The sequence below is a fragment of the Geotrypetes seraphini genome, chromosome 4 (assembly GCF_902459505.1).
Source record: "Geotrypetes seraphini chromosome 4, aGeoSer1.1, whole genome shotgun sequence".
Classification (NCBI taxonomy): domain Eukaryota; kingdom Metazoa; phylum Chordata; class Amphibia; order Gymnophiona; family Dermophiidae; genus Geotrypetes; species Geotrypetes seraphini.
In genome coordinates, this window is record NC_047087.1 from 138,511,121 (window position 1) to 138,537,534 (window position 26,414).

General features: G+C 44.4%; 1 protein-coding gene across 2 annotated transcripts in view; it reads right to left on the reverse strand.

Annotated features, from left to right (window-relative positions):
• Positions 1 to 26,414, reverse strand: part of PDZK1 (PDZ domain containing 1) — a 190,512-nt gene that overhangs the window by 126,398 nt on the left and 37,700 nt on the right. For both annotated transcript variants that reach the window (XM_033941091.1, XM_033941090.1), the window contains one exon: positions 12,365 to 12,501. In XM_033941091.1, coding sequence (XP_033796982.1) covers positions 12,365 to 12,501 — 137 coding nt within the window. The remainder of the gene's footprint in view (positions 1 to 12,364; positions 12,502 to 26,414) is intronic.

Genomic DNA, 26,414 nt, shown 5'->3' on the forward strand with positions numbered 1-26,414 from the left:
AGCGGCTGGGGCACGGGCAGTGTGTCTGGGAGGGAATGCATGGATGGGAGAACATCGCAGGGGAGGAGACATAGACATCCTGGGACTGTCGGCCAAGTCTCTTCCCTGAAGAAGCCCTTTTTCTGGAAACTAAAATCTTGTTAAAATGTTTATTTTATTTTTATTTTTCCTCTAACTCTACTTTTCACTTCTCTATTACCCTCCAGGTACTTTAGTTAGATTGTGAGCCTTCGGGACAGTAAGGGAATTTTTCAAGTACCTTTCCTATTTCTAATCTTAATGTATATTTTCTGTAAACCGCTTAGAACCTAACGGATGTAGCGGTATATAAGAAATAAATTACATAAGAAATAAATTACATTACATTACATTACATTTTGTTAGATTTAACATGTGAAAAGCCAGTCTGGTGTTGTTTGATGAATGTCTCTGAGTAACGAAACCCGTTTGGTGCATACCAATAATATAAGGGAGAGCCTTGGCCAAGCGCAAAGCCAATAACTTAGCCAGAAGTTTTCCATCTACATTAATCAAAGAAATAGGCCTGTAATTTGAAACCAACATAGGATCTTTATTTGGCTTTGGCAAAACTATAGTTAAAGATTCTGCCATAGTACCTGTTTAGTTAGTTGAGCCTGATATAAATTTAATAGATGAGGTAACAGGGTAATTTGAAATGATTTGTAAAACTCTACAGTGAACCCATCACCACCTGGAGCGGATCCAACTCTAAGGAACTTCAATGCTACTTGTAATTCTTTTATTGAAATAGGCGAGTTAAGAGTTCCTTTTACATGCTCGGGAATTTTAGGCCCCTTAATTAACTTCAAGAACTCTAAACCCTCAAGTTCTTTATTTGAATAAATCTCAGGAGAATATAAAGCTTTATAATATTTCAAAAATTGTTTTAAGATATTTCCAATTTCAGAATGAGTTTCCCCATTCTCATCTGTGATAGCCACAATTTTTACTTTCCTTTTTTTAGCTTTAAGATAATTAGCTAATACTCTTCCTGCTTTATTCGAGTTTCCATAATACAGAGCCTGTTGAGAAACAACTCTTTCCTAGCCATTTGAGAGGAAATCTCATTATATCTTTATTTAGCTTTTAAGAGGGCCTGAAAAGTATTTTGTTCCCATTTCAAGGCCAATTAACATAAGAACATAAGAAATGCCTGCATCCAGTCCAGTGATCCGCACACACGGTGGCTCAGCCAGGTGTACCCTGGCGAATACATTAGTCACTCGTATCCCTCAATGTGTCCTGTAAGAAGATGTGCGTCCAATTTTCCCTTAAATCCTAGAATGGTGGTTTCCACTCGCTGTGTGAAGCAGAACTTTCTGACATTTATCCTGGCCGTGTCCCCTCTCAGCTTCAGGCCATGACCTCTGGTCCGAGTCTGGGTCACATTTGCCAAGCTCACTCACCAGCAGGGGGAAAGGATGGTGAGCAAGAAACAGCCCTTTATATTGCCTCATATCAATCCAAATAATCCCTTTTATTAATTTGTTATTAAATTTTTATTTCCCTCATTATATACTTCCATAGCAACAGTGACAAGAGTCTGTATTTCTGGCAGTTATACTGAAGCCCAGTTTTCCAGCTCCTTCATATCACCATCCTCTCCTTCTTCTTGACTGGCTTGGCAGGTAGTGACACAGAAGGGACATTCGGTAGTGGTACAGTCTCTGGACCCTGAATCTCCAACAAATTCCTGTCCAGCTCCTCCTGTTCTAGCTCTTCTATTCATGTCATCAACCCATCTTCATCAAAGTCCTTCCTGTTTCCGGCAGAGAGAATTTAAAAAAAAAATTGATTCAGAGGGTTGGAACACTGAAGAAAAGAAGCCCCAGGGAGGCCACAATGACCACTCCGGAAGACAAGTCACCCAGTGAGAAGCTGCAGCACCATCCCAGCAGCAATGATGATGAAGAAAGTGAAGAAGAGAATCAGCAGGCACCAGTCTTCCTTATAATGATTCACATCCATGAAGATGGCATTCCAGGCTCAGAGTTTGTAAACGGCTGTATGATCTGTCCCACCAATGAACAAGCCCTGCAGAGTCAAAAATGCTTCGATTGGTGCCAGCACAAGATCCACCAGCAGTGCCCCGCCTGCTCTTCCCATGCACAAGGGCAGCGAGCCAACCGGCAATTCTGCGCAAGTCACTGATCAGTCTGGAGACGACCTCCCCGCCGCAGATCCAGATGCATTCTTTGCTTAGCATCTCCTCCCTTTCGTGCAGCTGCTGGATGGCTTCTTGGGCTCCGATAAAACACTGGACATCGTGGCACTGGGCCTTTCCCTCCCGCCACTATGAGAGACACGTCTCCGGTGAGGGGGCGGGGCCTAGCAACAGAGGGGAACAAGAACAGCCCCAGGCCCACCTCTGAACTCCTATGTTGAGCCATGCACATGTCACCCTGCTCCTCATCGGGATCCCTACCGGAGGCAGTGTTCAATGGCCCAGTAAGTGAACCAGCGGCAGCAGAGGCCTTAAGAGTTGGCTCGTAGGATTACATGCCTCATAATGGAATGAAAACAAACGAAGGCCGTACCGACTGCTCCTCCCACCTCTCCCACCATCACCAACTTCTGCTGACGTCAGGTATAAATCTGTATGTAATTAATCTAATGAGCTGGAACTTCCTTTTAGATTTAGAATCCACTCCTACTGTTTAAATGAGAAAAAAAACTGCTCACAAAGTTCTATTACAGTTAAAAAACTGTAAACAGTTGAAACGTCCAATTCCATGTATTAAAATCATTTAGAATTAAAACATTAAAACTCTTCTTTAATTCTCTAAAATCCAGAGAAGCACAGTAAATAAATATAAAAATAAAGGCACAGTTTCCACTGAAGGATTGATCATTCAGTTCATAGGTGGTTTTTGATTGGACAAAAACTCTTTCAGGGTCTTCAAACTGATAAAATATGTCCTTGTAAGTAACCCTCATTAGAGCAGGGTAATAAAGCCCATATTTTACCCCAAGCTCCCTTAATGGTTGCCTCAGTTGTAGAAATTGTTTACAAAGCAGCACTGTCTCACTTGCAAAGTCCAGGACGAACATAAGTTTTGAATCCTTATAAGATAGATTTTTTGTTTCTTTTGCCACCCTTATGATCTCTAAAACGTGCTGGAAGCACAGTAGGTGTAAAATTATTGGCCTAGGTTTTGCCTGGTCATGAGGTCTCCTTCTCGGGATCCTATGTGCCCTCTCTTTTTCAAGTGGCACTTTTAAGTTGAGGGGAAGTATTTTTGGAATTACTTCCTCCAAAAAAGATGTCATATTTCTTTCTTCTGCTCCTTCCTTTAAACTCAGGATTCTTATATTATGTCTTCTCAACTGATTTTCAAAGTCTATCATTTGCTTTTATGATCTTATGATCCATTTTACATTGCTTCTGCTCTTGTTCCACTTTCTCCACTATTATCTCCATCTGATCCATTCTGTTGGTAACCATATCATTTTGTTACTCACATTTGCCATTTTTCCTTCATCCCAGCCATCTATTCTGTAACTTCCTTCAGAGCTAGTCTGATATTTCTCAGTTCCTCCAATAATTCAATCATGTCTAAGGCATATATGGGCAGAGGAGTCTTGACAGGAGTGGGTGGGTCTTCTTTTAGCCTTTTTGCCTTCCTAGCAGATTTTACAGCAGTTTCAGGCTTAGACTGTTTATTGGAAGCCATTGTTGAAATTTTTCCAGATTTCCTGCCTTAAAAGGGAAAAAATTGTAAAGCTGCAAACCAACAAAGGGTGCCCAGGGAAGGGAGCTCAACAGGTACACAGCCATTTCTATTTCTTTTTTTTTAAATATCATGTTTATTGAGACAAGGAACAACTGGACAGCAGTAGCCAACCACAATACAGCAATACGTACAGGGTATCATAGAATATCATACAGTAACAGAACAGTACAGTAAGCAGTAAGGCTCACAGTGAGAGAGATGACATCGCAAAACCCTGGCAAGTTCAAAACGAAAGGTGGGAGCAGCCCGCAGCCCAACAGCCCCCGTCCGCTTTTTAAATAAAAGAAACAGCCAGAATCCCCAAACGATTCAGAACCAACCACAGTCATTCACAACACAGTTAAACCAAACGGAACTCACCCAAACACCACACGATCCAACCAAGCAATCACCCAAGCACACACACAGAAGCGCACAGGCCCATATACTCTGTAAAGAAAGGGTACAGTAAGGAAAGAAGAGAAGTAAGAGGAATAATAGAAAGATGCATTGAACCTCATTAGCTCGCACAAAAAACTTCCTAAGCAGCTAAACAACCAGGTCTAGAGTCTGTTGCCAGAGGGAACAGTAGGATTTCCAGTGAGGCTGTGGTCGAGACGTATAAGTGTCCAACTCAAAGTGAGCTTGATGTCGCATCATGGATATCCACAGGTTATAAGATGGCACCTCCTCACTAGTCCAGTAGTTCAGAATAAGCTTTTTACCCACAAGTATCGTAGGGAGGATAATTTTCTGAGAAGGGAAGTCAAGGCCATGTTGGCTGAAGTCATGGACATCCCCCAATAACAGCGCAGGTGCATTCCAAGGTACTGGACACTTCAGGAGAGCAGCCAAACAGGTCCTCACGGAGTCCCAGAAATTCAGTTTGATGCAAGCAAAAAAGGAGTGAATATAATTACCCCTATGGGTTTTACATTTAAGACAGATATCATCAGGCCACAATCCCATAACACATCCCCGGGCTTGGGTGAGATAAGAACGATGCAAAATTTTGTATTGTGTCTCCTGCAGGGACGCCGCTTTCACATTGAGGTATAGCATCTGGAAGAGAAGCCGGAGATCATGGATGGAGACAGCCAACCCAAGCTCGGCAGACCATTCACCCCCCAGAACATGGAGACAGCTATCCCCGAGGCTATCCCTCCCTGCTCTATACCAAGTGGATATTTTATTAGATGCAATAGGGGTGGAGAGGAAAATCAAATCCAAAGTGCCAGAGCCCCAGCGGTCCCCATGAGCACGCACCAGGGAGTGATAGTAGTGATGAATTTGTAGGAAAGTGTACATGTGGGCGGGGGGCAGACACCACGATGTCCGCATCTGAGCGAAAGAAGGAAACTCCCCCCCCAAAATCCAGCACAGCACCTAAGGTCGTGTCACGCTCTGTACGATCTCTTAACCCCGCGAGGCCTCCCACTCCAGAAGCAAAATCAGGGTTACGAAGGAGGGAAAGAAAAGGAGAGACATTAGGCAACCTTCCCTGTTGCATACGCCACCAACGCCAAGCTCTGCGAAAAGGAAGGAGGAATGGGAGAATAGAAGTACGAAACCCTTTGCTCCCTCCCTCCACCCCATGAATAAAAGAAGAAAAAGACCAAGGAGAGCAGCAGTCCTCAAGCAATGCTGCAGGGGAATAACACCGTGAGGATACCAATTGTTCATGAATCCAGCGGAGAAGCGCCGCAACATTATAGACATGAAGAGCAGGTAAGCCCAAACCCCCCCCTGTCACGACTCTGGGACAATTTAAGAGCATTGATACGGGCCATCTTCCCCCTCCAGATGAAGGAGCGAATAATAGACTGGTAGGAGCTCTCATCCGAACGGGAGATCCAAACGGGAATGGTTTGCAGCAGATAAAGCAATTTCGGAAATAACACCATTTTCACTAATGCCACTCGACCCAACAAAAGAGGGAGCGAATGCCATTTAAGACAGAGGGCTTTAATCCGGCCGATAGTAGCAGTGATATTGGCGTCGTATATCTTACGGGGATCTCTATAAAGCATGATACCTAAATATTTCAACTTCCCAATCCCCTACACCAGGGCTCCACCGCTGAGCCCCCCAACAACACAGCTATTTCATATGTCTCCAAGTTCCGGAATCCTGAGGCCTGTTTCTGATATTTTGGAAAAACATTTCAGTTTAAAGGACTGTGTTGCTGACAGGGTTTTCAGCAAGCTGCTAGAAAAGGACTGCTGGGACAGAGTTGGACAAGTTCCTGCTAAACTGGCTGGACTTATTTAGAGCGTGAGCGGGCTGATGGGCAGGATGGACCACTGGTTTGACCCAGCGGCGGCAATTCATATGTTCTGGAATTTTTTGTTACTCTTTGGGATTCCAGAATCTTGCTGTCTTTGAGATTCTGCATGGAATCTTGCTACTCTTTAGGGTTCCAGAATGTTGCTACTCTTTGGGTTTTTCCCAGGTACTGGTGATCTGGATTATCCGCCGTGAGGACGGGCTGCCGGGCTTGATGGACCATTGGTCTGACCCAGTAAGGCTATTCTTAAGTTCTTATGTACATAATTCACATGGTTGCTTGAGAATGACACTTCTGTTTTCAATGTTGTTCCGGTGTTTTGTCACCACTATGTCCAGTTTTCTTGTATCCTGCTTTTTATCTGTCAACATGGTGGTGTCCCACGTGATCATTCTGTATAATTTTCTCAGAACCAGAAACCCAGTGTTTTTCCGCTACAGCAATGTTTCTAATGTTTACGAAGTTGCCAAAGGCACTTTAATGCACCTTTGTTTGTGGAAATTTTCTTCTCTCAGAACTTCACAGCCAGAGAAAACTGACCAGGTCTAGGTCTTTATTTACAGAATCTACAAATGTATGTTGTACAATTTCTCTACACTTTCTGTAAAACATCTTGGCTGTAATCCACTGCCCTGGTCTGCAATTATCAGTCACGCATCCTTAGGTTTCAATCACCTCTCCTTTACCATTCATGCATTTGCTTTGAGTCAATGAATGGTTCCTGGAGTAATACTTTGTATTTCCCACTATACTTATGCTTTTGCTATTTGTTTTTCAGTTCCTCATTCTAAACTTCCTAATGCAACCACTGGGACCACTGTTCCTCTGAGTTGAGCAGGAGTCCTCCAGCTGCAGTCCTGCCAGTGGGTGGTGCTGTTTCACTATTACATTTTCAATAATGAGGGACAGGCAAACTCTGCAGGACTTCAGGAAGCCTGCCTGTCCCTAGAGATTAAAAACAAAGTATTGAGGCACTGCCCCCTACTGGTAGCAATGCAGTTGGAGGATACCTGCTTGGTTTAGAGCAGTGGTCTCAAACTCAAACCCTTTGTGGGGCCACATTTTGAATTTGTAGGTACTTGGAGGGCCGCAGAGAAAATGGTTGATGTGTTGTTGGGGAAATGACAATTTTGCATGAGGTTGAACTCTTTATAGTTTATAAAACTTTCCTTTAACAGTTAAAAGGAGGGATATATGGACTGTGGGGAGATTGACCTCATGCAAAATTGTCATTTCTTTGATGGGACATTGACTGTTTTTTCTGCGGCCCTCCAAGTGCTCTATTTTTTCTACAGCCCTCACATTTAAAGTTTAATATCTTTTCTTTCTCAAAATTGGTACATTGCAATCACTAAATTGAAAATAAAATCATTTTCCTAAAAAAAAAAAAAAAAAAGGACTGCTGGGACAGCTTTTCTTCTTTTTGCCTTTTGGGGAAAAGAAAGTTGTTCTCTTTTCCTTTGTTTGTGGGACTCAGGCATTGTTGTTTTTTTACTTGTTACCACAGCCTTAAAGTATATTGCATTGCTGAGGATTGTATGAAGTTGTGGGGAGTGTGCTGTGACGTCTGGGAGGGAAAATTCTTTATTGAGGGATACATTTTGTGCTGGTTAAAAGCAGACACAGCAACTTTTGCCCCTCAATCACTCTATGGAGCAATAACCTGCCAGTACTTGTGTGAGGAAGGAAAAGAAACTGGGTTAATGTGATAAACCCTTATAAAAGATAAATTCTTGTGTTTATTGCAAGGGCCCGATGAAGGGAACTTTGCAAGGACTACTGAAATCCAGGCACCTTTTTGGGTTGAGGCCTGTTGCCAGCCCAAAGGACTGCTTTAGTTTTTTCTTTCTTTTGAGGAGTATGTTTTTTAATACTTAGGGCTTGCTTGAAGTAACCTCTTTTGAATTTACTGATACTTGTTGGAACTATCAGAAGCAAGTGTTTCTTTTTGGCTTAATCACCAATTGGCATTTTAAAACTTTTACTCAGATGATTTCTTGATAGTAGTTGTTCTTGAATCAATTTTTATGCTGATTCTAGAAATGACTTCCATTGTTGCCTATTATGTCAGATTTTTACGGTTCATAGTCTTAAGCGCGCGAGACAAATGCGCGCCGACAAACGAGCGCCGACAATTCAGTGCAAGACTTCAGCGCGCCGTAGGAAAACTTTCTTGGTGGGGAACCCCTCACTTTACTTAATAGGGATCGCGCTGGCTTTGGGGGGGTTTGGGGGTTGTAACTCCATATTATACTGGAAACAACTTTTTCCCTATTTTTTAGGGAAAAAGTTAAATTTTCAGTATAATGTGGGGGGTTACACCCCTCACACCCACCCAACACGGCAGTGCGAGGCAGCACAATCCCTATTAAGTACAGTGGGCGGGTCCCCCCCCCCGTCAGAACCCTTTAAAAGAAGGTTTTATTGCGGTGTGCTGAAGTCTTGCACTGAATTGTCGGCGTGCGTTTGTCTCGCGCGCTTATGTCCCGTCACCGTTTTTTATACAAAATAAGAAGTTATGTTTTCACGATTTTAACTACTGTAAGCACAAATGTATTCAAACACCATTTCAATTTTTATTATAAACACATTTTAAAAATACTGTAAAGAACTGCCCTAATTTATTTCTGTAACAAAACAAAAAGCAAACAGTGTTCCATTAATTTTCAAACTTTCTCCTCTTTGACTTCCAAGATCTTGACTGTCGGCCATCATAGTTTCATTCCATATCCCCTGGTACCGCCTCTCCATCTCCTTAATATCTTGGTGAAAATGCTCACCTTGCTCTTCACTAAAATGTCCTAGATTTTCCAGAAAGTAGTCGATATGGAAATGTAGAAAGTGAACTTTTACACTCATGTTACAACTCAACTTCTTGAAATTTTCCAACATTGTTTCAACAATGGCCCTGTAATTAGGATCTTTGTTATTCCCTAGAAAATTTTCAGTAACAGATAGGAAGGTGGTCCAAGCATCTTTTTCTCTCTCATTCATTGTTTTATCAAAATCTTCATCCTTCATCATTTTCTTTATTTGAGGACCAACAAAAATTCCAGCTTTCAATTTTTCTTGTGTGACAAAGGGAAATTTCTTAGAAGGTACTTTAGGCAGGGCCCATCCTGTGGTGGAGCTCTTACAAACTGCTTTATCAAGCCCAATTTGATGTGTAGTGGTGGAAGCAGGACTTTTGGGGGGTCTACAAGCGGTTCATGCAGGATGTTTTTAGTTCTAGGTACAAAGTTTTGCCGCTCTGGCCAAATCTCACTCTCCAATGTCTTTACTTTGCCCGACTGTCCCATTCACATAGAAAACAAGGCATTTTTGTGAACCCAGCTTGTTGTCCTAATAGTATTCCTATAACTTTGAAGTCACCGATTGGTCCAGGCCCCTAAGGTCCCTCCTGTGGGCAGGGCCTTAGGCGCCTGGCCAATTCAGGCCCTAAGGCCCACCATTCGGAGGATGGTGGGCTTGCCGGATGGACAGGCTTGGGACCTGTCCATCCGTCCAACTTATCATAAGTCAAAGGGGGTGTCAGGGGTGGGGGTGGTGATTGTGGGGTTCAGAGGGGGCGATCGGGGGGCTGATCAGGGGTTTGGGGGGTGCGCCGTGGGCAGGAGGGTTTGGGCTCCCTCCTGCCCGTATTTGGGTGCATCTCGGCAGGAGGGGTTGGGCTCCATCCTGCCAGTATTGTATGGGGGAGGTGGATCGCGATCGTGGCAGAAGAGATTGGCCATCTCTTCTGCCGCGATCACGATCCCCTGAACTGTGGCAGTTCGGGGGAGGATCGCAATCACGGCAGGGAAGATGAGGCATCTCTCCTGTCGCGATTGTTGCGGTGAGGGGATGGGCAGGTTTCCGGGGCCACTGAGCTGATCATGGCAGCCGTGATCTGCTCAGCATCCCCTTTTCAGAACTTATACCTGTTTTGACTTGGTCTAAGTCAAAACGTATAAGTTCTGACTAGGCAACCTGCTCAAGTTTTTGGTTATACTTGCTGTACGACTTAGACTAGGTCGGCTCAACTCCCGCCCTTTCTCCTCCTCTAAAAATGCCTCTTTTCGCTCTACATTTGAGCCATCTTTCAATAATTATAATATATATAAAGAGAATCTCACTCTTTACACCAAAACAGTTCACTCCAACTTAGATAGTATAATAGTGCTAGATAATATATCAATGCTTTATAAATTCTTTCTTAGTCCAGTTTCTTTACAACAGTACATCTTAGGAATTCAGATATCCACCCTTATCAATAGATACAGGTGGTGGGATTCTTCATGATTCCAAGTACTATTTCCCAACTATTTACTGTATCTATTGATAAGGCTGGATATCTGAATTCCTAAGATGTACTGTTGTAAAGAAACTGGACTAACAAAGAATTTCTAAAGCATTGATATATTATCTAGCGCTATTATACTTTCTAAGTTAGAGTGAACTCTTTTCGCTCTAGGCATTTAGAGGCAGGAGAAAGGCCTAAGCTGGTTGTAGATACGTCTAAAACCAGCTATGATTATCAGTACTTGGACGATTTGGCTTTTTGATCGTCCAAGTACCTATTTAGGCCACTTTTTGGACTTTTTTTTTATTATGAGCCCCATAATGTTTATCAATAATGTTTAAGCATTCAGATCTGCTTTGTCAACAGCAGGTTCCAGTTCTGTACTACTACTCCTTGCACTAGTGGTGAAAACACTGAACCTTTCTACTTTCACCTTCTGGTTAGGGAATATAACCCATTCAGCTGGATTAGTCTAGCAGGAGTCAAGAAAGGAAAATAGTAGGCTAGAACAAATTTCACCTTACTTCAGGTAAAAACTGAGATTGTAGCCCCCTCCACCCCCCAACCACTATCACCACTAGGAAAATACCCACTGAACCTGAATGTAACTCTTCTTGAATTACTATGAAAGACATGAGCTAAATTTAAAAAACTCCCTTACCTAGTAGAAGTCCCCAGTTAGTTTTGTTTAGAGATGTTCTTGCAATGTTCAAAAGGAACTGTCTACATAAAAGTTGAAAGAAAGAAAAGTCCTGATAAATGATCTCACAGAGGAAGAGACGTTCTAGGTTGAGGAAGAATAAAAGAATTAGTAACTCAGGGCCAGATTCTATATGTATTGTATGTCATCTAAAAAATGGGCGCTGACTAGTGTGATTCTGTAAGTTATGCCCACTGTATAGAATTGCATTTAGCACCACCTAAGTGCTGCTAGGTGTCCCAACATTTTAGAGCACCCTTTTTATGCCAGGGTTTTCTTGGTCTAGTTGTCTGTGCATAAGTTGTGCGCACAACAGCACCCAAGTCAAAAACATGCGCCTAACTTGAAAACATACAATCAGTCCCTAACCATATCTGCTTTTAACTACGTGCTTTGCATAAGGTGCATACCACTTTGTGATATGTGCCTACTAAGTTGTGCGCCAAACATTCAATTAACTCCGATTAATGTGTATTAACAGGTATTAATCACCAATCATTGGTGCCAATTAAGCCTATTATGTAATTAAGTTATGTGCATATATCAACTAAGTGCACTGATGTATGCATATAATTTAGGAGTCATATATAGAATTTGGCGGATAGTGTCTATTTTTGTATTTTTTGTTTTTTATAACTACGACATTAAACAGATGATGATAATTTTGATCTGTCAATAAAATTGCCATCTCCCTACCCTGTACCCCACCTCCTCTCCAAATATTTAAATACCACAGTCAACATTAGATTTAAACATTGGCCGTAGCATTTAAATCTATACCAGAATATTCAGTGCTGGCCAGTAATTGGATACTAGTTATCTGGGTACTGGAACTGAATATTGGTGGTACCTGGAGAGCATCCAGCTTCACCTCTAGACTGTTCCAGCACTTCCCGGATAGTGCCATGGCGTTCAGTGAACATTATCCTTGGTATTGTTTAGATAATTGTTGCATGAATAAATATTACGGACAACATGGTTATGGCTCTGGTGAGCAGTACTTATCCTGGTAAGAATGGTTCCTAGCTGGACAAATGATGCTGAATATTGGCCCTGACATTTTTACCTATATAGCTACTAGAGTGGGTATTGGCTTTCTTTGGATGTGTGCCTATGAAATAAGGAATGCATTATTCTTATACTATGTAGAATATGCACAGAATAGGCTTGAACAAAGTCTTCCCCTGCCCTTCAAGACCAATCAACATAAGGTAATGAGAGTTCTCAAGTTTTAATACTGTAGCTTTAGGAACTGCCCATACAATGAGTCCACTGAGAGACTCGCTACACATTGCACAGCATACATCTTGGAGAAGGATGTTCCTTTTCCTTAACCAAGGGTCCTGCTTACTGATAATCACCTTATTTGCTATTTGCTCATGTGTGCCATTTTCCACATTCTCGCCATTCACTTCAATAATTCGATCATTCTCCTGGACGCCAGCCTTCACAGCTGCTCCATTTGGAACCAAGTTAGACAGAAAAATTCCCTTTATGCCTGGAAAAGAACATAAGAACATAAGCATCGCCTCTGCTGAGTCAGACCATAGGTCCATCGTGCCCAGCAGCCCGCTCCCGCGGCGGCCCTCCAGGTCAAAGACCTGTCATACAACATTTTGCCTTGTATAGTATCCCTCTAACCATACCCCTCAATTCCCCTTTCCTTCGGGAATTTGTCCAATCCCTTTTTGAACCCCAAAATCGTACTCTGCTCTACCACCTCCTCTGGAAGCGCGTTCCAGGTTTCCACCACCCAGGTTAGAAGAACTTCCTAACAGGACAATGCGCAACAGTGTTCATTGTAGGGTTACATATCCACAGGAGAGAAAGCATCTACTGCTGAACCTCTTCTGAAGACTTCTGTCTACTTTTCTAAGCTGCTCTAAAACCTGGCTTTGGTGAATACCATTAAAATCCAAGAACATCACCTGGCTAGGACAAATCAATGTAAGGTACCACCAGCATGTTTAATGGACAAACCACTTCCTTGAGGAGTCCTACTCATATACAGGTTGTATAGGTCATACCTGTGCCTCATTTTCCATCTTTAATACAGGGATTTAATTAATTGCATATACAATTAAGATATCAAAAATGCTTATTTAGTTATCTCTAATTTCCTTTCTTATAAATTAATATTTTAAATTGCAGATTATTTTTATTTAAGAATTTTAAAAGATCTAGAAAAATCATTTCTATAACACAAAGGTACATAATACCATGCATACATACATAAATAAATTTTGCCATTTAACTTGCATTAAATATATGTAAGTTATTTGCCCTTAACACACATTATGACAGCAAAACACAAGCAAAATAATTGATGAAAAACATGCAAATGCATTCAAAAGTAAAATTAAATCTTTCCTGCTCCTTTTCTTTCCTATAGTCACTCCAATCCAGTCCACATGTGAGAACTATTAGCTATCAACATCAAGTGTCCTGTGCAATCCCTCACTAGTCAGTATTTTGATATCAAAACAGTAAAGGATATAATATTCCAAAAAGACCTAGGAAAAAGTAAAACTGTAATCGAAATACTATATAAATCTTAACACCAAAGCAAGCCTTTAATGAAGTACACAAGTGATGCCCCAGAGCTACATCTTGCTCAGCTTATTTAAAGCAAAAATTATATTCACAACAGATAATGAACATTACTGATCCTAGGGTGGATTCTGGACTAGCCTGGAGAAACTAAAAGAAAGAAAATTAGCAGGTAGAATCCAATTTTTCCTTCATTAGCATCTTTCCAGACCAATCCATATACAGGGGAAGAACCAAAGCAGTAATCTTCAAGGGTGAGAACCAGATAGGGCAGTTCTCAAAACCTTGGCATCAAAAGCACATTCTGCAAAGCTTGTACATCTAACCTGGAGTGACCTACAAATGAATGCAATGATTACCAGGTGGCTAATTTGTAGATCTTCTACAGAAGAATAAGATCATGCTCTGCTCAAGATGAAGCCTGTTCTGTAGTAGAATGTGCCTTCACCATTGTAGGTGCCAGATGGCTCTTACACAGATACATGGACTCAATCACCTCTTTAATCTACCATAGACTGAAGTCATAATGCCATTTTACAGAACCATGGTGAGACCTCATTTGGAATACTGTGTGCAATTCTGGAGGCCACACTACCGAAAAGATGTGCTGAGAGTAGAGTCGGTGCAACGGATGGCCACCAGGATGGTCTCAGGGCTCAAGGATCTATCGTACGAGGAAAGGCTGAAAAATTTGCGGCTGTACTCACTCAAGGAACGTAGGGAGAGAGGAGACATGATCGAGATGTTTAAGTATATTACTGGCCGTATCGAGATGGAAGAAGAGATTCTCTTTCTCAAAGGACCCTCAGCCACAAGAGGGCATCCACTCAAACTCAGGGGCAGGAAATTTCATGGCGACACCAGGAAATATTTCTTCACCGAGAAAGTGGTAGATCCTTGGAACGAGCTCCCGGTGCAGGTGATCGAGGCAAACAGCGTGCAAGAATTTAAGAGCAAATGGGATGCCCAGTGGGATCCCTTAGACTGAGTTAAGCCAAGGGAACCTGTCACCAGGAGTGGGATCCCTAGGATAGTAGACTTGGGGGTGGGTCAGTAGAGTGGGCAGACCTGATGGGCTATGGCCCTTATCTGCTGTCATCTTTTATGTTTCTATGTTACTTTGTCTTCACCTAAACAAAACAAATAACCTATCTTACCAATGAAACTCAACCTCTTCACAAAATAGCACAATGTTTTCTTTAGATCTAGTCTATGAAGTTAGTCTGGTTACCCAAGTATCTGTGAAAGACTGGAAGAAAACCACCTTAGGAAGAAAGGAAAGAACTAGCTGAACTACAACTTTTTCATGAGTTATCACCAAGAACAGCTCCTGAAAAGACAAGACCTGTAACTCTGAATGAAATTCTCCTCACCACTAATATACTGTCTTAGAGGTAAGATTTTTAATGTGCTGTCACTATGAGGCTCAAAGGATGCTTCCACTAGGGACAGCATAAGGTTAAAATCTCAAGGAGGTACAACTGGACACCTGTAAGGATTTAACAGCTTAATGCCTCTCAGGAATCTTTTGATATCTGAATGAGATGCAGGAGACTGACCTTGACCTAGACTTCTATAGCATGAGGTCCCCCTTTAAGCCTATCGTCCATTATTACCAGAGTCCAGTTTGGAGTCTACAAACTTATTTCTTGTCTCAGATTTGACCATGGGAGCCATCATGACAAACTGCTTCTTGTTCCTCCTCAAAGAGAAAACTGCATCCCAGTGTTGGCTCTGAGGAGACCAGTAGTAAAGTGATGCCCTCTGTATATAAACTCTGGTCCAAGAAACTAGGTCCAGAATGTCTCCCATGGATTGCAGGACTTAAGGATAATCTAAGGCTGTTGGCTTGTACTGCCAGAACAGAGTTTTTATTTGCCCTTGCACTTTTAGTTGTCTCTTTGATTAAAAATGTAAATACCATCAACTGTTGAGTTTCTCAGGGCTGCCAGACTCTATTGACTGAGATGGGGCCCTTGCTCTTTGCTGAATTGACTATCCAGTCCAGCAACTCCAGAAATTGGATCACGTAAGCATGGCCTCCTCATTCACTTGGCACAATTTCACTCTGATTCAAATCAGTGGTCCAAATACAGATGCTCTAATATACCTGCCCTTCTCAAAGCTGCTGCCATGACTGCCATTATCTTTGAGAAGATCCTCAGAGATATGGCCAGCCCAAATGAAACTATGCAAAATTGGAAGTGATGCTCCAGAATTTCTAAAACACAAATATTACTGGTTATCTGCTTGAATTGGAATATGCAAGTATGCTTCTATCAAGTTCTAGAAATGTCAGAAAACTCCCCATGCCAGATTGTTACTATTATGGACTGAAGTGTCTTTAAATGAAACCATAGAATCTTCAGCACACTGTTCACTCTTAAGAGATCCAAGATGGGTAAGAGTCCCTTCCTTTTTGGCGATGACAAAGTATATGGAATACTAACCCATTTCCTGTTTCTTAAAAGAAATTAGGGCTACAGCCTGCAGCTAGATCAATCTTTTGAGAGTTGAGTTGACTTGATTTAACTTCCACCACTTGTACTGGAGACTAGCAAGAAGATTCCTAAAAAAACCCGTCTAAGAGAGGATGAGCAAACTGAAGAGTATGACCAACCCAAATAATATTGAAACCTGCCAAGGTTATTTGGGCCCACCTCCAGAAAAATGACTGAACACCATATATAAAATTTGGGGGGGATAGTGTATATATTTTGTATGTTTCCTTTGTATAGTTAACAAAAATGGCACTCGGCCCTTTTTGCCCCTCCAACACAACACAGACCCTTTGCTCTTCAACAAATGGGGATTTTATTAGTGGCCATAGCCATAAATGCCCAACTACAAACATCTTACAACAGTAAATATCAACATACCACAATCATTAACAATGGACCTTTGATACCAATACATCACATTATCAGCAATGAACATTTAGATACCATTGTGCAATATAATATTGCTGTATATCGGTTCTTACAAACCTGCAACTCATCCGTGGATTGTCCAGCATATCTGGCTGGGCTAACGTTGTTCTCCTGGGAGAGCCGTTCAAGCTGTCTCCACCTTCTCCCCATCCCGTTCAAGGAAGGGGGCCCTTCACCTGTCAGTTGTCAAAGGCAATGCCACATGGCCTCCCCACCGTCCAAGCAGGGTGACATGCCTCTGAGTGTTTACATCACTTGCTTCTGCAGGGCTATACGTTGCCACCTCTTTTGCTATCAGCAAAATATAATGCTGTGTTCTTTTTTGGCCCTATGCTGTGCAAATGACCCCACTATGACCTCCCGCATTGACCCGGGATAGTGAAACCTCGTGTATCTTGGGTTCCCCACCAGGCATATGGCTATGGCCCTGTGCCACCTAAAGTGGCCCTGTTGACAAGTACTGATGATGTCATCAGTGACGCTTCACCGGCAGGAGAAAGCCGCGAAAGCAGCCAACGCTACTGGAGGGAGGTTTGCTGCTCTCGCTGGGAGGGTTGGAAAGGTTCACTTGGGGGGGGGGAGAGATAGGAGTGTCAGCGGGGGTTCGGCTGGGAGGGGGGAGAAGCAGTCTGCCTCGGTGCTCCAAGGCCTGGCACCATTATCTTCTTAGGGCAGCAGCAGCTTTTACAATTCGCTGCTGTTGCCGGCTTTAGGCTTTCCTCTCTGCCGGGTCCTGCCTACTTCCTGTTTTCATGAAGACAGGACCCGACAGAGAGGAAGGCCTGAAGCCAGCAACAGCAGTGAATTGTGAATGATGCTGCTGCCCGATGAAGTTCAGGACACCAGGTGACAGAAGGAGGAAAGGGAGCAGAGGGGGAGAGAATTGGGGAGAGTGTTGCTGTACCCAACTGGAGGGAATGAAAGGAGATGCCAGGGCTTGGAGGGAAGAAGAGCTGCAAGGCATGGAGGGAAGGAGGAAAGTATGCCAGATCATGGGAAAAGGAAGGGGGAAAGGAAGGAGGAGATGTCAGAGCAGGGAGGGGAGGGAGAGATGGAATAAAAGGAAAGGAGAGAGATGCCGGGAATCAGGGAAGGGATGATGCCAGACCATGAGGTGGGAAGTAAAGAAAGGAGAAGAGGGAGATGCCAGAGAATAGGGGAGGGGGTGGTGACAGAGAGAGAAAAACGGAGAGGTGACAGAGTTGAAATCAATCATGTACAAAGGAGAGAAGGGGCACGGGACAGATAGTTTATGGAAGGAGCATAGAAAGAGGGAAAATGCCATATGGAAGAGAGAGAGAGAGGGTGCACACTGGATAGAAAGAGCACAGAGGCCATGTATGGAAGGCACGAGATAGAGGGTGAGCAGTAGATGGAAGTGGAAGAGAGAGGGAAACAGACACTGAATGGAAGTGTGGGGGAGAGGAAGAACAGCTGCTGAATGGAAGTGTGAGGGAAAGGGGGAGCAGATGCTGGAAGGAAGTGGGGAGGAGAAAGGAAAAAAAGGGCACATGTAGGATTGAGGGAAGAGGATAGAGTTAGTTACTGGAAGGGGTGAGGGAAAGAGGTGGCAAGCTATAGGTAGACACAGTGAAAGAGGGAAATTGAGGACTGAATAGTAAAAAAGAATTTAGACAGAGGCAGAAAATAAATTGAGAAGGAAGACCAGGGAAAAACAGGAGGAAGGGAGCGGAGAGAGAGATGCCAGAGCAGGAGGGAAGGAGAGGAGACAGATACCAGATCAATGGGGGTGAAAGGAGAGATGGAAGGGAGAGGCATACAGTTTCTGGAAGGGGCATAGAAGGAGAGAAGATGCCATATAGGGGAAGAGAGATGGCAGACAGTGGATGGAAGGAAGAGAGTAACAAGAAGATGAGGAAAGCAGAAACCAGAGAAGACAAAGGAAGAACAAAAATTTTCTATTTATTTATTTCTTTAGGAGACATGTGTCACTGTTTCTGTGGTATTGCATTGTATGCAGAGTCCAGCTTCTTGCTGGTTCAATTTAACCTTTGTCTATGTATTTCTATTTTATCCCCCCTTTTACAAAACTGTGGAGCGTTTTTTAGCACTAGCCGTGGTGGTAGCAGCTCTGATGCTCAGAATTCTATGAGCATCAGAGCTGTTACCACCGTGGTTAAAATCCACACTACAGTTTTGTAAAAGGGGGAGGGGTTAGTTTGTGATGACATTCCATACTAGGTGAAGGTGTTTTCTGTGTGTTCGAAAGACATGGTTTTCTGTTAGGATTGACTGCAGGATTGATCTATACTAGTCTGGCTTTAGTTTTACAATGGGTGTATTGCTGTTGTACTTCTCACTGCAGTATGTAAGATTCTGCCTTTTCCTAGGTACTCATGTGTGACGTGTGGCTTGTTACTAAAAATCACGTTTTTCGTACAGATGGGGGGGGGGTGCCAAAAAATGATGGGCCCTGGGTGTCACACATGCTAGGTACGCCACTGAGTCTATGCTCTACCTGCCCTCCACAGTGCACCCCCCACCCCCGATGGCTGTTACCGCGTCTCCAGCACTTAATCCCCTCAGTGATGCAAGCATGCCCAAGCGCGTACTCCGCGACGTGAGTCTTTTTCGCTGTTCGCCTGTGGGTGTCCACATGGTGGCCCTTCCGTGCCGCACACCCATGCAGGTATGGCGATGGGGCTGTATCTTTTCGCCGCTCGCCTGTCCACCCCGTGCGGTTGCTCCACATGGTGACCCTTCCCTGCCGCATGCCCAACAGTACAATGGGGAGGCTTTTTCGCTGCTGACCTGGCTTACCCATGGAGAGGCTTCTTTGCAGCGCTGACCCGGCTTACCCCGACAGTGCGATAAGGAGAGTTCGGCACACTAACATTTTTTGCCGCTGGTCTGTCTTACCCTGCCTCTGACCTACCCCGCAATGTGGGTGTTCCACGGTCTGCGAACGCTTGTGAGCCGCCCCTGGGAGGCAAAGGACGCTTTAGCCCACCCAATTCTTGGTCACTCGCTGCCGAAATTCTCTCCCACCGGATAGGTAAGAATAACATGTGGACCTCAGTGCTGCACTGCATAAAGGTCTCGCTCCCTTGGCAAGATTCAAAATGCCGAGACGTTCCCTTGGCAAGGTTTGAACTGTGGCTTCCGCCTCAGTTCTGGTCACCTTGCCTCCCTTTCCCCGCCCCCAGTGCCTATGTCCCTGCTCCTAATTGGTTCCCTGCCTGTTCCCCTCTCTTCTCCCTTGCCCCTCCCACCCAGTCCCCTCCCTGGGCAACGGCTTTGGACCTTTTGTCGCCGCTTCCCCCCCTAGACGGGGGGGGGGGGGGTGGCACTTGTCCTAACTTTTTTTTAACAAAAGAAACTGCTCAGCAAGACTTGGTAAGAACAAATAGTTCCCTCGCCATCCAGAAATATATAGTAAGTCATAAGCTTTATTGCTGAGCTAGTTGGTATTATGTATTTGGATTTTCAAAAGGCATTTGACACAGTACCCCATGAAAAACTTTTGAGGAAATCAGGAGGTAATGTCCTATTATGGATTATGAATTGGTTAAAGACAGAAAACAGAGAGTAAGTTTAAATGGTCATTATTCTCAATAGAGAAAGGTAAATAGCGGAGTTCCCCAGGGGTCTGTGCCAGGACTGCTTCTTTTTAACATATTTATCAATGATCTAGAGATGAGAATAACTACTGAGATGATTAAATTTGCTGATGACACAAAGTTCTTCAAAGTTATTAAGTTGCAAGAGGATTGTGAAAAATTTCAAGAGGAATTTGTGAGACTGAAAGACTGGGCATCAAAATGGCAGATGACATTTAATGTGAGCAAGTGCAAAGTGATGCATATGAGAAAGAGGAACCTAAACTGTAGCTATATGATGCAGGGTTCCTCATTAGGAGTCACCACCCAGGAAAAGGTGTCATCATTGAGGATACATTAAAACTCGCGGCTAAGAAAGCAAATAGGAATTATCAGGAAATAAATGAAAAACAAAGATGAAAATATTATAATGCCTCTGTATCACCCTACGGTGTGGTCGCACTTTGAATACTTTGTGCAATTCTGGTTGCCATATCTCAAAAAAGATATAGCAGAATTAGAAAAGTTATAGAGAAGGGCGATGAAAATGATAAAAAGGATGAGATGACTTTCCTATGAGGAAAGGCTAAAATGGTTAAGGCTTTTCAGCTTCAACAAGAGGCAGCTCAGGGGAGATATGATAGAGGTCTATAAAATACTGAGTGAAATGGAAAGTGTAGATGTGAATTTCTTGTCTACTCGTTCCAAAAATACTAGAACTAGGGGACATATGATGAAGATACTAAGTAGTAGATTTAAAACAAACCAGATAAAATATTAATGTGTAATTAAACTCTGGAATTAGTTGCTGGAGAATGTGGTAAAAGCAGTTAGCTTAGCAGAGCTTAAAAAAGGTTTAGATTAGTGTAATTCAACTGCCGGTCCGTGGACTGGTGGCGGTCTGCAGAAATTCTCTGCCGGTCCACAGGGCAGGCACCTCCATCAGGCCCAAGAGATTGCTCTGTAGCCGCCAGTCCTCGGTACGATCAATACATCATCTTCGAGCCAGCTCCCTGAGTGCTGCAGTGCACAAAGTCGTGGGAAAAGGCTCCTACCCGCGGCCTGCACCTGACCCAGAAGCCTTCTCTCTGACATCACAACGTCAGAGGGAAGGCTTCCAGATGAGGTGAGGGACACACACGAGGAGCCGCTTCCCACATATTTGTGCAATGCAGCACTCAGGGAGCCGGCCCAAAGACCTTGCATTGATCGCACCATGGACCTACCTGAAGCTAACACCAGGGGGCAGGCCAGAAGACAAGGCACATGGAGGGAGAGAGACAACAACGATAGGGGAAATGCTTTTATTTTTTTATTTAGTGATTTTACATCTGCCCTAATTGTCTGTCCTAACTGTCTGTTCAGGAAGAAATGCATTTGTTTGTTTGTTTTTTTTCTTTCTGGGGGTTCTACTGCTTGCAGAGTCTTGCATCTTAGGGTTTGTTTGTGAATATTAGTACTTTTAGTTTTTGGTCCTGCATTTGCATGGGGTTATCTGTTTTCTGGTAGGAATGAATGTTGAAAAGCATACAGTGTGCTTTGTGTATTTTAATTTTGTGTTTAATCATTATGTGTTGTTAATACTATTATATTGTATGTGTGTATGTATGAAAAATGGATGGAAAAAATGGCATTACAATTAGTACTATTATGGGGGCGGGGTCTGGGGTGGAGATGGGCACAACCTAGCCCAGTGTTCTTCAGGTGCTGGTCCACAAAATAATTATTTTATTTCCGCCAGTCCATAGAAGTGAAAAGTTTGAAGAACACTGGTTTAGATAATCTCCTAAAACAAAAGTCCGTAAGCAATTATTGAGATGGCTTGGGAAAATCCACTGCTTGTTTCTAGGATAAGTAGCATAAAATCTGTTTTACTTCTTATGATCTTTCCAGTTACTTGTGATCTGGGCTGGCTACTCTTGGAAACAGGATACTGGGCTTGATGGACCTTCGGTCTGTCCCAGTATAGCAACTCTTATTATGTAATTTTAGGTTGTGCTCTGTGTCAACTCCTCTGTCATCAATTTAGGAGGATGTTTTTGTTTAAATTTATTTCTTTATTTTATTTCTTCCATTTGTGCATCGCACATACCCATACAAGCTCTTGGCGACATTACAGAGGAAGGGGTTAGAAGAGGGTGGGAAGGACAATGGAGGGCAGGAAATCACAATGAGATACACGAATTCCCTTCAGTAATAGAGCATTTTTTCTGTTTTATTAGCTTTTAAAAAAAATTCCATTATGCTTTGATTCCCCAATCTTTAAGGACCTGATGCTTTTAAGATGCAAGTATGTGTTCTTTTTCTTTCTGTATAGGAGGATCTGTTGACAATATGTTTGCTATTATTGTTCTTTTGGTATTATGCAAAGTGAGATTCATATATCATCATTGAGATTTGAGTGGCCTGATATTCATAGCTATTTATCCTTCTTGAATAAATATCATTGATTAGGGCAATATCTGAATTTTCAGTGACATTATCTGGATAAAGCCACTGCAGATTGTCCTGCACTATCCAGATACTCAGGGTAGTTTGGGTTGAAGCCTGTGGCCTTCAATATTCAGCAGAAGTATCCACTTAACCATGTGGAAAAGCAAAAAGGCTATTCTAACTTATCCAGTTATCTGGGTAGCTCCCAGTCTATTCTTTATACCTGGATATTCAACACCAGGTATAAATTGACCATGGTAGCTGGCATTTAAAATCATAGTTCAATATTGGGGGGAGGGCGAGTGCTTATTTCTTAGAATTTTCTGTACAATAATAAAATATAAAGTTAAAAAATTATGGGGTTCATAATAAAAAAAAAAAAAGTCTAAAAAGTGTCCTAAATAGCTACTTGGACGATCAAAAAGCCTGATCGTCCAAGTACCCATAACCAAAGCTGTTTTTTAGACGTATCTAAAAACAGCTTAGGCCTTTCCCCTGCCTCTAAACGTACAGAGAGAAAAGAGGTGTGTTTAGAGGAGGGGAAAGGGCGGGCAGTGGGGCCAGGAGAAAGCCCAAGCTCTCCTAGCCCCGACGACCCCCTCTCCAAACAACGTGCCAGGAGGGAGCCCAAGCCCTCCTGGCCCCGGCGACCCCCCTCTCCGAAACAACAGGCCAGGAGGGAGCCCAAGCTCTCCTGGCCCCGGCGACCCCCCCTCCAAAACAACGGGCCAGGAGGGAGCCCAAGCCCTCCTGGCCCCGGCGACCCCCCGTCCAAAACAACGGGCCAGGAGGGAGCCCAAGCTCTCCTGGCCCCAGCAACCCCCCCCCCCTGAAACAACGGACCAGGAGGGAGCCCAAGCCCTCCTGGCCCCGGCGACCCCCCCCCTCTGAAACAACAGGCTAGGAGGGAGCCCAAGCCCTCCTGGCCCCGGCGGCACCCCTTCTGAAACAATGGGCCAGGAGGGAGCCCAAGCTCTCCTGGCCCCAGCAATCCCCCCCTCTGAAACAACGGACCAGGAGGGAGCCCAAGCCCTCCTGGCCCCGGCGACCCCCCCTCTGAAACAACAGGCCAGGAGAGAGCCCAAGCCCCCCTGGCCCCGGCGACCCCCTACCCCCCACCCCCCACTACAATACGGGCAGGAGGAATCCCAGGCCCTCCTGCCCTTGACACAACCCCCCTCCCCCTAACGACCTCCCTCCCAGAACCCCCGATCGGAAACCCCCCGCTGACCCGTGACCCCCCAGCCGACCCTACGACCTCCCCACCCCCACCCCTTCCCTGTACCTGTAAGTTGGCCAGACGGACGGGTGCCAAGCCCACCCATCCGGCAGGCCAGCCGGGTCCAAAATGGGGCCGGATTGGCCCAGGTGGCAGAAACCCCGCCCACAGGTGGGGCCTGAGGCGCCTGGGCCAATCCGGCCCCATTCTGGACCCGGCTGGCCTGCCGGACGGGCAGGCTTGGCACCCAACCGTCTGGCCAATTTACAGGTACGGGGAAGTGGTGGGGGTGGGGGGGTCATGGGGGCGGCCGGGGGGGTTGCGGGTCGGCAGGGGGGGTCCGATCTGGGGTTCTGGGGGGGCGGTAATTGGGGGGGAGGGGGGTTGTGTCGAGGGCAGGCAGGAGGGATCCCCTCCTACCCATATTGTAGTGGGGGGTGGGGAGTAGGGTGTCGTCGGGGCCAGGGGGGCTTGGCCTCCCTCCTGGCCCAATCCAGTCGGGGGTTCACCGGGGCAATGAGAGCTTGGGCTCTCTCCTGGCCCATTGTTTTGGAGGGGGGGTCGCCGGGGCCTGGAGGGCTTGGGCTCCCTCCTGGCCTGCTCGTACTTGGCGGGGGGGGGGGCACGATCCCCAGGGCAAGAGGGCTTGAGCTCCCTCTTGCCCCAATATCATCGGGGGTGCTGCGGCTGCCGCGGGGCAGGAGGGCTTGAGCTCCCTCTTGCCCCGATGTTGACGGCAGGGGGGTTTTCGACATGGCAGGAGGGCTTGGGCACCCTCCTGCCTGGATCGTTGTGGGGGGGGGGGATTCTGTAACCGGTGTTGTTTTTGACAGACACCGGTTACAGAATCCAGCTTTTAGGCGAAGGACTGGCTCCTCCTTCGCCTAAAAGCCCTTCTGTTGGACGTTTGGGGCTTAGGCGTTTTTTTTGGTTCATTATGACCAAAAAGTGTAGACATCGTGGGGGTGCACTTGTAGATGTAGTGGTGATCTGGGCGTTTAGTAGAGGCAGGCCATAATCAAAACAAGGACGTTTGTTTTGGTTATGGACACTTTCCCTGCTTCTGCTTTGAACATTAAGGACTTAGGCCAAAAGGGGACTTAGACGTTTTTTTTTAATTATGCCGCTCCACGTGCTTAGCAGAACAGTAGTTCTTATATCATAAATCACTACGGAGTCACAAGATTATCACTGGTTCATAAAATTGAATATTAGAAAAATCTGCTCTTTCACTTGTGTTGTGATTGTTGAATGTATTTTTGTTTTGATTGGCCATGGTCTGTAAGAGGTGAGTTCGGATATCTGCTTCAAGAAGCTTTATTGGCAAAGTTAGTTGTAGTAGATGAGTAGCCTAAGCAACTGTGTTCTCCACTGCAGCTCCTTGAAGGGCTGAAGTTAGGACCCAAAGTGGTGAAGTGGATTAGAAACTGGCTGTTGGACAGACGCCAGAGAGTGGTGGTTAATAGAAGTCACTCGGAGGAAGGAAAGGTGGGTAGTGGAGTCCCTCAGAGTTTGGTGCTGGGGCCAATCCTGTTCAATATGTTTGTGAGTGACATTGCTGAAGGGTTAGAAGGAAAAGTTTGCCTTTTTGTGATGATATCAAGATTTGTAACAGAGTAGACATCGAGGAGGGAGTGGAAAACATGAAAAAGGATCTGCAAAAGTTAGAGAAATGGTCTAATGCCTGGAAACTAAAATTCAATGCAAAGAAATGCAGAGTAATGCATTTGGGGATTAATAATCGGAAGGAACTGTATATGCTGGGAGGTGAGAGGCTGATATGCACGGACGGAGAGAGGGACCTTGATGTGATAGTGTCCGAAGATCTAAAGGCAAAAAACTGTGTGATAAGGCGGTGGCTGCTGCCAGAAGAATGCTGGGCTGTAGCCTTGTAGTCAGTAGAAGAAAGAAGGTGTTGATGCCCCTGTACAGGTCGATGGTGAGGCCCAACTTGGAGTATTGTATTCAGTTTTGGAGACCGTATCTAGCAAAGGAAATAAGAAGACTTGAAGCAGTCCAGAAGAGGGCGACGAAAATGGTAGGAGGCTTGTGCCAATAGACGTATAAGGAAAGACTGGAAGCCATGAATATGTATACCCTAGAAAAAATGAGGGACAGGGAGATATGATTCAGACGTTCAAATTCTTGAAAGGAAAGGAAAATGGTAAAACCAGAAGACATAATTTGAGGTTGAGAGGTGGTAGACTAAAGAGTAATGTAAGGAAATTCTACTTTATGGAGAGGGTGGTGGATGCTTGGAATGCGCTCCCGAGAGAGGTGGTGGAGAGGAAAACAGTGACAGAGTTCAAAAAAGCATGAGATGAACACAGAGTATCTAGAATCAGAAAATAATAGTAAATATTGAAGAACTAAGGCCAGTACTGGGCAGACTTGCACGGTCTTTGTCTGTATATGGCCTTTTGGTTGAGGAAGGGCTTCAATGGCTAGGAGGGTGTAGATGGGCTAGAGTGAACTTTGACGGAGACTTCAGTAGTTGTAACCCAAGCACAGTACCAGGTGCTTTGGATTCTTGCCCAAAAATAGCTAAGAAAACAAATTTAAAAAAAAAAATTGAATCAGGTTGGGCAGACTGGATGGACCATTTGGGTCTTTATCTGTCATCATCTACTTTGTTACTATGTTATGACTCTGGGCAAGTCACCTAACCTTCTATTGCACCAGGTGTAAAATAAGTAGCTGTATATACAAAGGGGAGCTG